Here is a 14,644-nt window from a genome sequence, read left to right as displayed (position 1 = left end):
ATTAATATGGATATTGATTCTTGTTCTCTAAAAGTTATTCTCTATTATACTGTTGAAAACACAAGCTTCTAATGGGAGCTTTCTGAGTGACAATGCATTAGTCAGAATATAGAGGGGACCATAATTCATTGCATACTCAAGATTCTAATGGGAGCTTTCTGAGTGACAATGCATTAGTGGATACGCCATTTTCACTAGAGGGGACCATAATATAGAAAAAAAACTATCATAACTCTTCCATTTTCAACAAGCATCAAGCTAGACGGGCCAACTGCACTTGTATTCCATTATATCTTTATCATGTATTTTTCCTTTTTACTCAAATAATTCTTACTAATTGTCTTTTTATGTACTACTATAATTTCTTTGTTATAAAATAATACTATGAGAGGTTCATGTATAATATACACACCCCTATAAGATTAATTTAGGTTGAATAACAAATGAGAATATTCAATCAATGATTCTATATAGAACGAAAAATTCAACATAGAATAAGAAAGTGCATCAATCTAAAAGGCTTAGGGTCTGTTTGGGGCAGCTACAGCTTATCTAGTTTATCCAAATAAGCAACTTATCCCAATCAACTGCTGATCAACTGCTGATTCTGATAAACTATTTGGCAGTTTGGGGGCAGTTGTTTGAAAACAGCTGATTTAGAGTTGTTTGTAAATAAATGATCATTCTACCCCTGTTGAGTAATGTTGTTTACAACAAAACTGTCTTGGCAATAGAAAAACACAAGCTTCAATCAGTTAAAACCACATTAAGCAGATACTAATGAGTTTCATCAATCATCGCTAACAGATGTCCATGTAACAAAAGCAATTTTTTTCTCCACAAGTATTCTTGCAAATCCTAAGTTCAAATTCATTCCAATTATGAGTGAGATTTTAACGTCATAAGAAGAACATTTTCACTTCATAGACACATGTGCATTGCATTAACAAAGGGAAACAAGCAAGCAAAATAAATTGATTACAACAACTGCAACAACAATAACCTAGATTCCTAACCGGAATGACCTAAGTTGGCCAATGTTATTGACATCTAAAAGCTGAACTGGGGTAAGAAAAACTGACAACCATAAAACAGAACAAAAATACTTCAAGGCCAAGAATTTGGATCAGAACTCAAAATTGATAAGAGCAGGGGAACCTGAAATATGGGAAGGGTCGATGGTTTTGTTGGAGACAATGCAGCTAGGTGACGTAGAGTTGTCGGCGACAAGCTCCTTGATGAAGAAGACGGAGGCAAAGCCACCTTGCTAAGCTCTCAAGATCCTGAACCGGTTCTCGTTAATCCATACGTCGCCAGTTCCATTAGGCTCGGCGTTAATCTATACGTCGCCAGTTCCATTAGGCTCGGCGTAGAAGGCATTGAGACAGAAGGAGCAGCCAATCTTTCCGCTAGAGTTGGAGGGGAAGAACAGATACCTACACTCTTCACATTGACCTCGTTGTCTCACCTCCTCTTCTATCACTCGGCTTGCGTTCCTGCCCACTAGTCCCTGCTATGAATTGACCCCGCCAAAGCAATAACGAGAGAGCTCGCATGTGCGAGCTAAAGCTGTCGACCAGGCGACTCGTCTGTGAGAAGAGAGCAAGGCGAGAGAGGTTCGGGTCTCCCTAAGATCGATCGCAGAGCTAAGCAAGATGGAGATCGAAAGGGCAATGAGGTAATACGTTGTAAAGGAACGCAGACCGCAGGGTCGATCCTGCGGTCGCGATCCTATCAAATATTCATACGATGACCCCGCGCGTTTCCGAATCTGTCGACTAAACGCGAAAAACAAACATTAAGCTGGCATTTTCAAAACGCCAGACACGTAATCAAGCTGCCCCAAACGGGGCCTTAATGTGTTTTGGAACAATAAATAAATTGAAGTTGTATGAATCCTCCCCCACCCCCTCTGAAATAACCTGTTTTAGAAAAAGTAAAATCGGGTTTTGTTTCAATATTCAGGAAAGAAACTTAAGGCATTTCACATGCACTTGAAAATTCACTTAGTATATCAAATCTGTCATGACGTTAAAAATTTAAATCCAAAAATACATCAAAATATTACTAAATAATATTTAAATAATATTTTGGTTTCAATGTAATTTGAGGACAAAAAAGTATGATTTGAATACATACAAAATAATCATACAAATCCTACCCCCCTCGCCCCCCCAAACTTCTCCACACCCAAAATTTTGAAAAATCAGGTAAAATTTTGACGATTTTAAAATATATCCCATATTTCACATCCCTCAGATTTTAATCAAATTAATTTTATTAATTTATGTCCATAGAATTGATCATTTGATATACAACACCATACATGAATTTTGATTAGAATGGGAGATATAAATTATAAATTTATAAGTTTAATTAAACATAATTTGCTTTAATTAATCCTAATCTTCTTTTTAATTAATAGAATTCAAGTTGGTTGGTTAAAGTGGAGGAATGTTGCAGGCCTATTGTGCGATAGAAAAGTATCGCTTAGACTAAAAGAAAAATTCTATAAGATAGTGGTGAGACCTACAATGCTCTACGCCGCTAAATGTTGGCCTTTAAATCGGCCTATAGAAGAGAAGCAAAAAACTGTGTGTTGCCGAGATGAGAATGCTTAGGTGGATGAGTACCATTACATTTTGAGACAAAATGAGAAATGAATATATCTGTGATAGGGTTGGTGTGGCTCTAGTGACGGACAAAATTAGACAAAATTAGAGAGAGTCATTGAGAGTCATTTTAGATGGTTTGGCCACATTAAACGTCGACCATCTGATGATCCGATTAGAAAATTGGATGTTTTAGATTTGACGTATGTTAAGAAAGGCAAAGGTAGAACTAGGAAAACTTGGGCATATTTTATAAAAAAATATTACATATTTTATAAAAAAAGATTATAATTTATTAGAATTAAATGAAAATATGACGCTAAATAGGACGCAGTGAAGAAAAAGGATTCATGCAGCCGACCCCACTTAATGGGATAAAGGTTTTGTTGTTGTTCTCTTTAATCCCACCAATATAGCCAGCCGACCTCTCTCGCATTGCAGGGCCATGCTACGAAATGATTAGATCAAATGGCCGAGAGTGAAATGTCACAATCCCTCATCTTCCCTTCCGTCGATTCCTCCTTACCGTGAGATTTTCGCTCGGGTCCCCATAACCAACGCAACTTTCGTGGGTGACAGAGAACCACGAACTGCATTTTCGGGCTTCGGCATGAAATCGGTCAGTAGAAATCTTTCTTTTATGATCTTTAGACATTTTTTTCTTTCTTTACATTTCCATTTTGACGTATACCATGAATCGGTGCACTTTTTCATTTCCAGTAGTTGTAGCTGAGACAAACTTGTCTCAGAAGCAACAAACTTATTTTTTAGGCTTACGTAGCACAAATTAGCGAAGAAAAGAGAGGATTGAGGAAATAAGAGGAAGAGGGAAGAAGAATAAATAGGACGCGAGAAGTGGCGGTTATGCCAAGAAGCCTGTTTGTGATAAGTATTTGTAAATAAGTTATGTTTGGGGTTAGATCAAGAAATGAGCTAAGATTTTATCAACTCCTACAATATTTACAAATTGTAAGTTGTTTACATTACTATACGGCGAGCCGAGGCGACTGTGAGGAAACTCGTTGTAGAGCTGCTCTCTCTATTCAGATGAAATAATTTTATGCTAACTTAAAGAAATAATTACTATAAGTTTTTATGTGACTCCATGTTTAACATCGCTGCATTTAGAATTTCATGTATATTTTGAAAGAATATTTGTATCAACTGTATGAAATCAAATTAATTCCCCCTTACGATACATATAATTTAACTATGTTATGAATGATGAATATGTTTAGGAAATCGTTGTCAGCAGGTATTCATTCCCTATGATTCATGCATATGATATATGACGAATGTTTCTTAAACAAATTATGTTTTAAGAAATGCCACAAGTGATATTATAATTAAAGCTATTACATGAATACTTGCAAGTATGAATGATAAGGAATAGTTAAATTTCTTACTCTCGGTATTCAGATAGTGACGAAACTCTGAGGATCGTCGGCATCAAACAACGAAATGTAAAGAGTTGTTGGTACCAAGGGGTATTATTGATAACTACTACGTTTAGGAGGCCTAACTTTTATCAATAGCTAATGTAGCATTCAGGCAGGATGACGACTCAATGACATGACATAAGAATAGTTGGGTATATATAATTACAAATAATATTCATTTGATAAGATTGGTGACTTGTGAATACAATTATGATTACACGCTTATGATTACTAAAAAAAATAAAATAAATGTTTTAGACAGCAGTCATGATTCCCCGCATTACATACATTTTTCTTTCATGTTTTATATGTTTATAGCATGTTGTGTCATGTGTTGTAAACATGTTCTTGGATTACATAAGAGCATGCATGTTTTTTTTGTCTATAAAATCTTATTTTAGCCTTGATTATTTTGTCGAGTTCGTTGTTACTTACTATAATTTGTTGACTTCAGAAAGAGGTAAGGAACACCTTGGTGAGTAGACATTTATGACTTTTATAGTTTTTATATTTCATAATTTTGGAAGCTTATACAGAATTTTAGGTACATATTTTAATAATGCTAGACTTAGAAGCTTTATATGTATGTATGTATATATAGTTGTTTGTTCAACCCAGCTGGGATTCAAACTCAGGAAAGAAGAGACTCACGCCAAAGTTGGCTTCCAACAAGCCACAATTGTCACACACACACACACACACACATGATTGTTTCCAACAAGCCACAATTGTCACACACACACACACATATGATTGCCACGCTTCCAAGTATGTGCATATGAATGAATTATGAAATATATTAAATATGTTTGCGGCGATTTAGTTAGACTAGTTCATTATCTACTGAATTTTGATTTTGTAAGTCAGGACAATTGCTAGTGATAATTTAGTTTGACCGAATTGCTAGCTTCCGTCACACCTAAACCAGCCCTTAAAGGGGCCCAGTTAGGGTGTGACACACCGGACGTGAGTTTCAATTGTGATGCGATAAAGGTGGAAGATTCGATCAGACTGAATACTCACTAACACTTCTCATAACTTACAAAATTGGATTTAGTGAATGATAAGCTAGTTTACCTAAACCGTCGTAAACATATTTGATAGTTTTCATTTCATAGATCATTCATATTCGCATATACTCGAAAAAGTGAAAACTCATATCACCAAAAATATATATATTTATACAAAATAAAAACACGTACCCAAAAGTCCATACAATACCCTAAATTATGAAATGCAAAAGTTGTACAAGTCACACTTGACTACTCGCTTTAATGTTGTTTACCTCTTTCTGAAAGTCAACAATATAGAATGAACAACAATGAACTCAGTGAAATGATCAAAGCTAAAACAAGAATTTATACACAGAAAAAAAAAATAATGTGCATGCTCATATATAACACATGTACGTGTCCATAACACATGTCACAACATGATATAATCATACATAATATATAAAATAAAAGACATGTAATGCATGAAATTATAGTTGTTGTATAAAACATATATTTCATCCATTCATGTCTAATCGTAAGAAAAATTATAAGTTATTATTTCATCCATTCATGTGTAATCATAAGAATATTCATAAATCACCAATCTAATAATATGAATGTCACTTGTAATTGCACTGACCTCAAATATTTTCATGTAATATCATTTCAATGTGTTATCATTAAGCCCAAATGTTATATTAACCATTGATAAAGATTGAACCCCCACATAACAGTTATTAACAACCCTCCCAGTACCAACAGCTTCGTACGTTCCATAGTCATCTAATCCCAATGATTCCTAGAGTTTCGTCTCTGTCTGAATATCAGGGGTTGAAAATACTAATATTTTCCATCATATATATTTCAAAGTATTCATGTAATAGTCTACCTATAGCATCACTTGTGACATTTTTGAAATCCTAATTCCGTAAGAGACATTCATTATAGGCATTTTATACATCATATGCAATCATAATAACTGAATATGTCTGAGCAATAAATTCAAAAAAATGTTTATTAGATTCATAACATAATAAAATTATAGGTATCATAATAGACAAATTAAATTTACATTCATATAATCTATGCAGATGTTCATCCACAATATATAGAAATTCTAATTGTGAGTGTTAAACACATAATCATATAAAAAAGTTACAGTTAATTTTTTTAAGTTAGCATGAGATTATTTCACCTAAATCGATAGAACGGTCCTACGACGAGTTTCCCAAAGCTTTTCTCGAGCTTTTCACCTAGTGTAAACAACCTGTAATTCATAAATATCTTAGGATTTAATGATCTTGATTTATCTCGGGATTTAACCACAAACATAATACATTTATGAATTCCTTTCTTCAAACGAGCTTCCTTGACCAAATCATCCCTAAAAACTTTTATTTTCTTACATCCTTCGGATATTCCTTGCACTTCTCTTAATTGATTTCCTGTTAACGGCCCAATCCAAAAGCCAAAATCAAGTTCATAGCTTTCGACACTACACTGCCTCCCAATACAATGACAGGGAATTAAAAATGTTTTGATTTGTGGCAAATATCAAAACGAAAGCGTAAAAGAAGAAATGAATGTCTAGAATACCATAAAAGAGGGTTTCCCACCTTATGATTTTTCCCTGAAACCCTGAAATGTCGACGCAGGTCGTGCAGCTCACCCTACTATAGTGCATGGGTAGTAGGACCCTTCAATCAAGCAATTTCAAGAGATGGAGGAGAGGGAACGGGAGGAATGTGTCATTTAACCTACACCCGTTAACTCTCAGCTGTTCAATTCATTCCACAACTGAGAATCGCAAAAAAGTGTCAATAACAACAATGTGGCGGAGATTGGGGAAAATAATTAAGGGATTAATTAAATTTAATGAACTTACTATATATTCTCATATGTTAAAAATTCATGCGTAGTATTATATATCAAATTGATTGATTTGACGGGTAGAGTTTTATAAAATTGACTTGGTCAAATTCCGAGGGATGCAAAAATTCCGGTATACCTTAAAATTGTCAAAATTGGGAGTCACAAGAATATCAAGACAATAATCAATTAATTAATATTATACCATTTTAAGGACATGCTTATAATGTAATTTATTGAATACAAGTTTACCTTGTTAAGTTTAAATGAATTCATTATTGCTTAAACCATGTCAAATTTTCTTTTCCATAGTTCGCAGCTAATAAATTACACAAACGTACTAAATTGATAGATAAAAATTGATAAACTAAATTTTAATTATCAGAATATTCATTACTTCTCATATTATCAGTATAAAGATAATCCTTGTCATTTTTCTAGACAAATTTTAACAACCATATAAAAAAACTAAATTTAAATTAACAAAAATAAAACTTCTTAGATTTCATGATTTACACCGAGTGTTCATCATAAAACAAAATTTCATGATTTATAGCTTCAAAACAATTGCCTTTCTATTTCAACATGGCATGTCAAATATGTTTCTATCGCATTTAAAAATGTCAAGCAACTCCAGTAAAACAAAGATATTACACGAGCAAAATAATACTAGAATAAAGGCTTAACTTGCATGGACGTAAGAAAAGCAGGATGTCTTGCAAAGGTACAGATGCATGAGAATTATGGGACAGAGGCTTACCTGTCTGATGTAATAAAAATTACTGGCAAGCATCTATCATTCACTCCCATTTCTATGACTCTCCATATTAAACTATCATGATACATAGTAGCAGGAACAGTTGAATCATCTGTTGTGACAGTCCTCCGAAGAAAATCAATGTTATTTATAACCAGCTTCGGCTGCATGTAGTGAGTTTACAATATAAGCATACTCATTCCATCTTTAAACACTCAATCATAAAACTGCAATAAACTAGCTTGAATAAGGGAATCGCCAGACTAGGGAAATGTGATTTGGTAAATATGATTTCTTAAAAAAATACTTTTAAAGCTGACAAAAATTTATCATTTAATCTGAGACAATTTTATAAAATGCTTTTCACAAAAAATTTAAACCATTGTATTTCACCTCACTTGAAATAAAAATATAAAGCAAGAATCATATGAACAGAGTATTGTAAGTTTTAATACAAGTGCTCCTCAAAAGCTTTTCGACAAGCAAGAAATTAACAGTCAAAAAAAAGTTTTGTGCTATTGCACACTACTTCGTAGTTAAAAATGAAAAATTTCCCCACACTTTCCTCTAACTTGAAGAAAAAAAGGGCTTAAACGACAGCAAAGAATCTATAAAAAAAAAGACAAAGCAAATATGTGATATAATTCACTAATAACCTCAAGAAACACAAATAGAACTAAAATCCCTTACCTCCTCCCTCCTCTAACACCGACACATTTCCATCACCTATTTGTAACCCAAAACCCACTTGGATAGGATTGATGTCCAAGTCTTCCCATGGTTCGAAAGAAAACCCGCAATGTTGTAGCACGAAAGATTATCATTCACCCAATCCTATCTATGATTGACAGATTTAGCTTGCCAATCTAACTAACGTGATAAAGAAGCTCTTATGAGAATTCACAAAATCCTTCGAGCATCCTGCTTCAAGGATCAAGTAAATTTTGGAAAATTTTGGTTTCAACGCTGAAGAAAGTGGAGAAGTTCGGCTCCTCTCTATCGCAGGCTGTCGGTTGCTTCACAAAGTCATGAAAAGATTTGATTGAGAAATATTTAGAAACCCCTTAGTTTTATTCCCTTCAGATTTTATGTTTCTTTATTTTTTTTATTTTAGAATTATTTCCTTTCCTAATTTAGCTAGAAACATTTGATAAGTTCGCAAATTAGGAGGGATTGGATTCACCATATATATGTATCCTACATGTGAATAATAAAATTAAGTAATTTTTTTCCTCCAAGAGGTTTTTTCAATATGGTATCAGAGTTCCAACCTCGACTTCGATGAGAATAGGGCAGGAGTGTCAAAATTGACCTGACATGTCAACATGACTCGAAAAACCCAGGTTATGATTTACCTGAATATTTTTCAAGTTTAGGAAAGAGAATTCAACCTGTTTATTAGTGGGTCAAGCTCAGGTTTGGGTCGGGTTTGGGCCTTAGTTTTCTATCTGTTTATTATTCTGGTCCGATTCGAGTTGACCCTATTCGAGTCAGACCAGAACTTAACCCGTTGATCTGAACCCTTAGATTAGGGCATCTTTCATCAACCAAGTCCAACTGTATTGCTCTTCTGCACCATTCGTCTGTCTGCGTCGATCGACGAATGCTTTGACTAGATCAACATTGTTTCCTGCACTCATCATTCAAATCATTCGTTCGCTCATTGTATGCTTCGTCCACATATCTTCATCTGAATTGCCCATCGAGATCGCCCGTCCACTTCGTCTAAATCGCATGTTGACTCTGTCTAACTACATTGTTTGAAGCTTCCACAGCATTGTTTGATGCTTCTTCTTGTTCCATTGCGACGTTTGCGGTGTGAAGAGACCTAAAACTCCTATTTTCTCTAATGGCGGGATTGTAGAGTGCAGAGAACCCTCCCTTTTTTTCATCCTCCACCTGTTCAGTCTTACTTCTCCTTAGCCGAAATTCCCCCGTATGCCCTTCCTCGGCTCTTTCCTGTAGCAAAAATTCTTTGTGTTGTACCCTGAACCAGAATTCTCCTTGCAGACCCTCCTTGCTCTTCTTTACCACTGAAACTCTCCCTGCAACCAGAATCAATCCTACAGCAGGCCCTACTCCGTCGGAATCCCTTTAGCCAATCTGCAGGGCCCTCTTCCAGTTGGATGCACATAGGTGTTCAACAACAAATACAAATTTGATGGGTGTAGAGAGATTCAAAGTAAGACTTATTGTAAAAGATTTCACTCAAGCTAATAAGATTGACTATCAAAAGGCATTTGCGCCAGTTGTCAAACTAAACACCACTAGAGTTCTCTGTTCAGCAGCAATTAACAATGAATGGGGACAACAACTTGAAATAAAAAATATCTTCTTGAATGGGGATGAGGAAGAAGAAATATATTAGAAGATACCATTAGGACTTGAGAATGATTCCAACAAATATCTAGTATATAAACTCAAGAAACCAAGAGAGTAGTTTGAAAAGTTGGTTAAAATATTAGATCTAATAGATATTCTAAAGGTCAAGCTAATCATATTATGTTCATAAAATACTCTCGGAGAGGTAAAATTGTTGCACTGATAATATATGTGAATATTATGATTCATATTGGTGATGATGAAAGCGAAATTCTCAACATCAAAGTAGTGTTTGTTATTGAGTTTGAAATCAAGTACCTAAGAATCATGGGATATTTTCTAGATATAGAAGTAGCAAAATCCAAGAAATGCATAGTTATATCACAGTGAAAATACATCCTAGATCTACTAAAGGAGATGGATGATTGGATACAAACCTACCAAAACTCCAATGGATCCCGACAAGAAATCTAATATGGAAGAAGAAAGTGTATTTATGTAGAAGAAAAGATAACAAATATTGGTAAGAAAACTCATCTATCTGTCGCTTATGAAGCTAAATATTACATGCTCTATCTGTATTGTGAGCCAATATATGAATAACCCAAATAAAGATCATTTGGAGATAGTGCACAAGATTCTGAGAATACTCAAGAAAACTCTTGGTTATGAATTAATTTTTGAAAAAATCAAAAACAGAAAGTTAGAAGCCTACATTGATGCATCTTGGGCTGCAAAAAATATTGACAGAAGGTCCACCACAAATTATTGCTCCTACATATGGGAAAATCTGGTTACACTGAGAAGTGAGAAGCAAGGTGTTGTTCTTAGAACAATACTGAATCAGAGAATAGGACACTTGCCTTAGGAATCTGTGAAGACGACCAGATTCATAATTATTTAAGGAATTTAGGTGCACCACCAATAGGCCTATACCGATGTTTTGTGACCATCGGCATTGCCAAGAATCCAGTGCATCAAGACGACCAAAAAAATTGAAAAGGATAGAAATTTTATCTCTAAAAAGGTTAATAATGGAATTATAAAGCTAAGCTACATCTTGGCACACCAATAAGTTGTTGATGTCTGCACCAAAGCTCTTTCATTAAGCACCTTCTCAGAGTTCAATATCAAGCTTGGTTTTTACAACATCTACGACCCAGCTTGAGGGGAAGCGTAGAAAGTTGAGAAGTTCGGCTTTTCTCCATGGTGGGCTAGCCAGCTGCTTCAGAAAATCATGAAAAGATTTTATTGGGGATATCTTTGGAAACACTTTCTTAAGCTTACTCCCTTCATAACTATTTCATTTTCTAATTTAGATTATATATATTTGGCAAGTTTGTAAATTATGAGGGATTGATTTCATCACACATACAAATATATATATATATATATATATATATATATATGTACCCTGCATGTTAATAATCAAATTAAGTATTTTTTTTCCTCTAAGAGATTGTTTTTCTACCCTCGACACATTTCCATCACCCATTTGTAATTCAGAACTCTCTTTGAAAGGATTAATGTCCAAGTCGTCTCAAGTGGTTCAATAGATATCCCTGGTTATTGTAGCACAAAAGATTATTACTCACCCAACCCTATTACCAAGGTTGAGATATTTACACTCGCCAACTTAACTAGCCAAGACATATAAGATATTATTAGAATTAACACAATCCATTGAGTGTCCTACCACATGGACCTACAAAATTTTGAAAAATTTTGGGGTCCAAGACAATAGATTTAGAGTTTCATCTTAATTCATGTGTGGAAAACAAGGCCATTGAGAACTAATTCTAGTTAAAAGAGAATTATCTAAGTGAAATACGAATTAAGATGGAAATCCTTTGGTGGTGCTTGGAAGCATAATTTAAATAGAATTTATCCATGAATTTAGCGCAAATCCAGCCAAAGATAAAAAAACAAAAACTAAATCCAACGCTCTATTAAATCAAGTTTTTTCGCGTTCCGTCTTTCCTTCCCACGTTCCGTCTCTTTTACGACGTAAATACAGATTTAGTAAATCAGATTCTAAGACAAATTTAAGAATTTAGTCTTGCCATTGATCTCCATCGCACAAACCCACCTTTTTTTTCCTTGTCAAAAGAGTATCCCTCTCCTATCTCATCTCTATTAGTGCATATATAAAGATACACAAAGCTATCTATTGAAGTGCATTTTTTGTTGTACTACTATTTATAGATGATTCTAATATTTTGTTCACAATTCTACACAACATAATATAAATAATGCATAGCTAGAGCAATTTCTTTTGCATAAGCTTTAAGTTTGAAATAATCTCTCCATAAATGACCCCTTGTCCAGTTCGCAGGTCCCCCATAAGCTCTACAACTGCAACATCAATTTCATAAAATCTATCTTATATTATAATAACTATATAAAAAGAAACAACCTAGCAAAAAAATTATTACGTTTCAAGTAGGGGTGTAAACGAGCCGAACACTAGCGAACCCAGGCTCAGCTGGTTCGTTTATATTTCGAGCCCAAAAAGTTTTTTTGTGTTCGGCTCGTTTGCTTAGCGAGCCAAACACGAACCGTTCACGAACAAAGAGTCGTTTTGACAACCCTAATCACGTAGCCATAAGATGTTAAGGATTGGGGCAAAATTTAAAACATCATTTGAATTTAATTTAATAAATTTTATTTTATTTTCTTCATTAATACTTTTAATTGATTATAATCTTTGTAGCCATGTAGTCAATTAACTTTTTTAAACACACACACACACAGATATATATATATATATATAATTGATTAGTGGTATTTCGAGCCAAAACAAGCTGAACACAACCGAAAAAATATTTGTTTGTGCTCAGCTCGTTAACTTACCGAACGAGCCGAACACAAGCTGTTCGCGAACAACGAGCCGTTTTGACAGCCCTAGTTTCAAGGGAATAAGAATGAAATACAGCAAGTTTTGGTAAATGAAAAACTCAGTCATGTTTTCAGCGAATAACCATAAAACTAACAGCAATTCACAATTTAATTAGTCATTTCAGACGAGATTTTTAAGTTGCTTGCGTACTAACTTATGTGCGTGGGTGCCAAAAAAAGTTTTAAGGGATTTACTCTGTCCTTGAAAAAAAAATCAAAAAGTTTTGGGGGTTTTCATGTTTAAGTCTCGATATTTACTTCATCCAGATTTTGCTACAATTAAATCCCACACCAAATTAGTTTAGCAAAATATACTTCCCGAACCTGAAAGAAATCGATCTCAGCAGCATCAGATAGTATCTGTAGAAGGAGACAAGGCCAATCAGTGGCAGAATTCGCTAGGGTCCTCGAGAAACGCCCAGTTTGGTTGAGATGCATTACTGCCGCCCTCCTCCACTCCTGATGCATTCCCAGTACCTCTTTCGCAAGCCTCAACGCAAACATACCTTCCCTCATGAACGCCGCCTCCTCTCGAGAAGCAGCTTCTCCGAGCGCAGTATCAAGCTCACCATCTCCAATCCGGGACATAAAAACGATCAACGCCTTGTTCCAAAGCGCAGACACCGGCACCGCCTCGTCTCGCTTTGTAAGTCGATCCGGCCCAATGACCCGGCGGAGAGCGCCTCCCACGCCGTGCCACTTGTTAAGCGCAGTGAATACGGATGCACTTCCTATGGTTCCGAGGCGAACGCCTCGCTCAGCCATGGCCTCGAGCTCGAGCTCGAGGCGGTTGGTGACGTAAGGGAGATTAGCAGGAGCAAAAAAGGTCCACGGTACGCGAGTGTTGGCAGCGAAGTCGACATAGCCGGTGATGTGATGGCCTTTGTTCCATTCTGGGAGGAGGCGTTGGAGGAGAAGGGAAGTTTTGCCGACCCCACGAGGACCATGGAGCAGGAGGGGCTGTGGGACGCGGAGATGGTCTGCGAAGTTGTTAAGTATCGTTTCAAGGACGGGACGAGGGATGATCCGCCATATATGGCCGGAGGTGTAGGTGGACGTGGTCGAGGCGGCGAGCGCCCCCAACCGCACCATGAGCTAGCGTTAGGGTTTTAGGTTGAGCTCAGAAGAGAAAGATGACGCGGTTCTTTGACAACTTTCAGATTTAAATTTAAGTGGATTTATTAGCCTTATAAAGTCGAATTTAATAAACCTCAAAATGATTAAATTTTAAAAACTGTAACAAACATTAAATTTAATTAAATCCATTGAAATTGATTTACAATGTATATCAAAATTTGAATTAATTTGTTCAATTTAATTTATTTTTTTTCACTTTAATTATAATAATCCTTTTTTTAAGTGTTTATTAAGTGAGCTTTGATAATTATAATTTCTTTGAAATAATTAGTCATCAATTCATAATATTTTATTCATTAATTAGTATAATTTAATTATAGTTAGTGTTGATATGTCATCAATAAATAGTCATCATCTGGCACGAGTTTCGATGTATCATATGGATCCCGATAATTTTTTTAACAACGAACATTCAAATTTTAATTAAAAGTCATCCAAAACTTTGATTTCAAAAAATTAAAAGTTGACCGGCTCGACAAGAATAGGGGTGAAAACAAACCCAGCATGAATGAACAGAGCTCATGTTTGTGTCCGATTTGTTTGAAATTATTGGTGTTTGAAATGAGCTCGTGTCGAAATTATTCGTAAAATTACTGTTTGTGTACGGTTTGATTT

The 14,644-nt window shown here is 35.2% G+C and overlaps 1 protein-coding gene across 1 annotated transcript in view; it reads right to left on the bottom strand.

The window, feature by feature from the left end:
• LOC110031493 overlaps positions 1–14,057 on the bottom strand; it is a 47,157-nt gene extending 33,100 nt beyond the window's left edge. The window contains exons 1-2 of the mRNA XM_020734714.1: positions 13,217–14,057; positions 7,676–7,836 (exon numbers count right to left, since the gene is read on the bottom strand). Coding sequence (XP_020590373.1) covers positions 7,676–7,836; positions 13,217–13,984 — 929 coding nt within the window. The 5' untranslated portion in view covers positions 13,985–14,057. The remainder of the gene's footprint in view (positions 1–7,675; positions 7,837–13,216) is intronic.
• Between the last annotated feature and the right edge of the window lie 587 nt (positions 14,058–14,644).

The sequence above is a fragment of the Phalaenopsis equestris genome, unplaced genomic scaffold (assembly GCF_001263595.1).
Source record: "Phalaenopsis equestris unplaced genomic scaffold, ASM126359v1 Scaffold000834, whole genome shotgun sequence".
Classification (NCBI taxonomy): Eukaryota; Viridiplantae; Streptophyta; class Magnoliopsida; order Asparagales; family Orchidaceae; genus Phalaenopsis; species Phalaenopsis equestris.
Note: the sequence above shows the minus strand (reverse complement) of the source record. Positions and strands in the feature narration are given on the sequence as shown.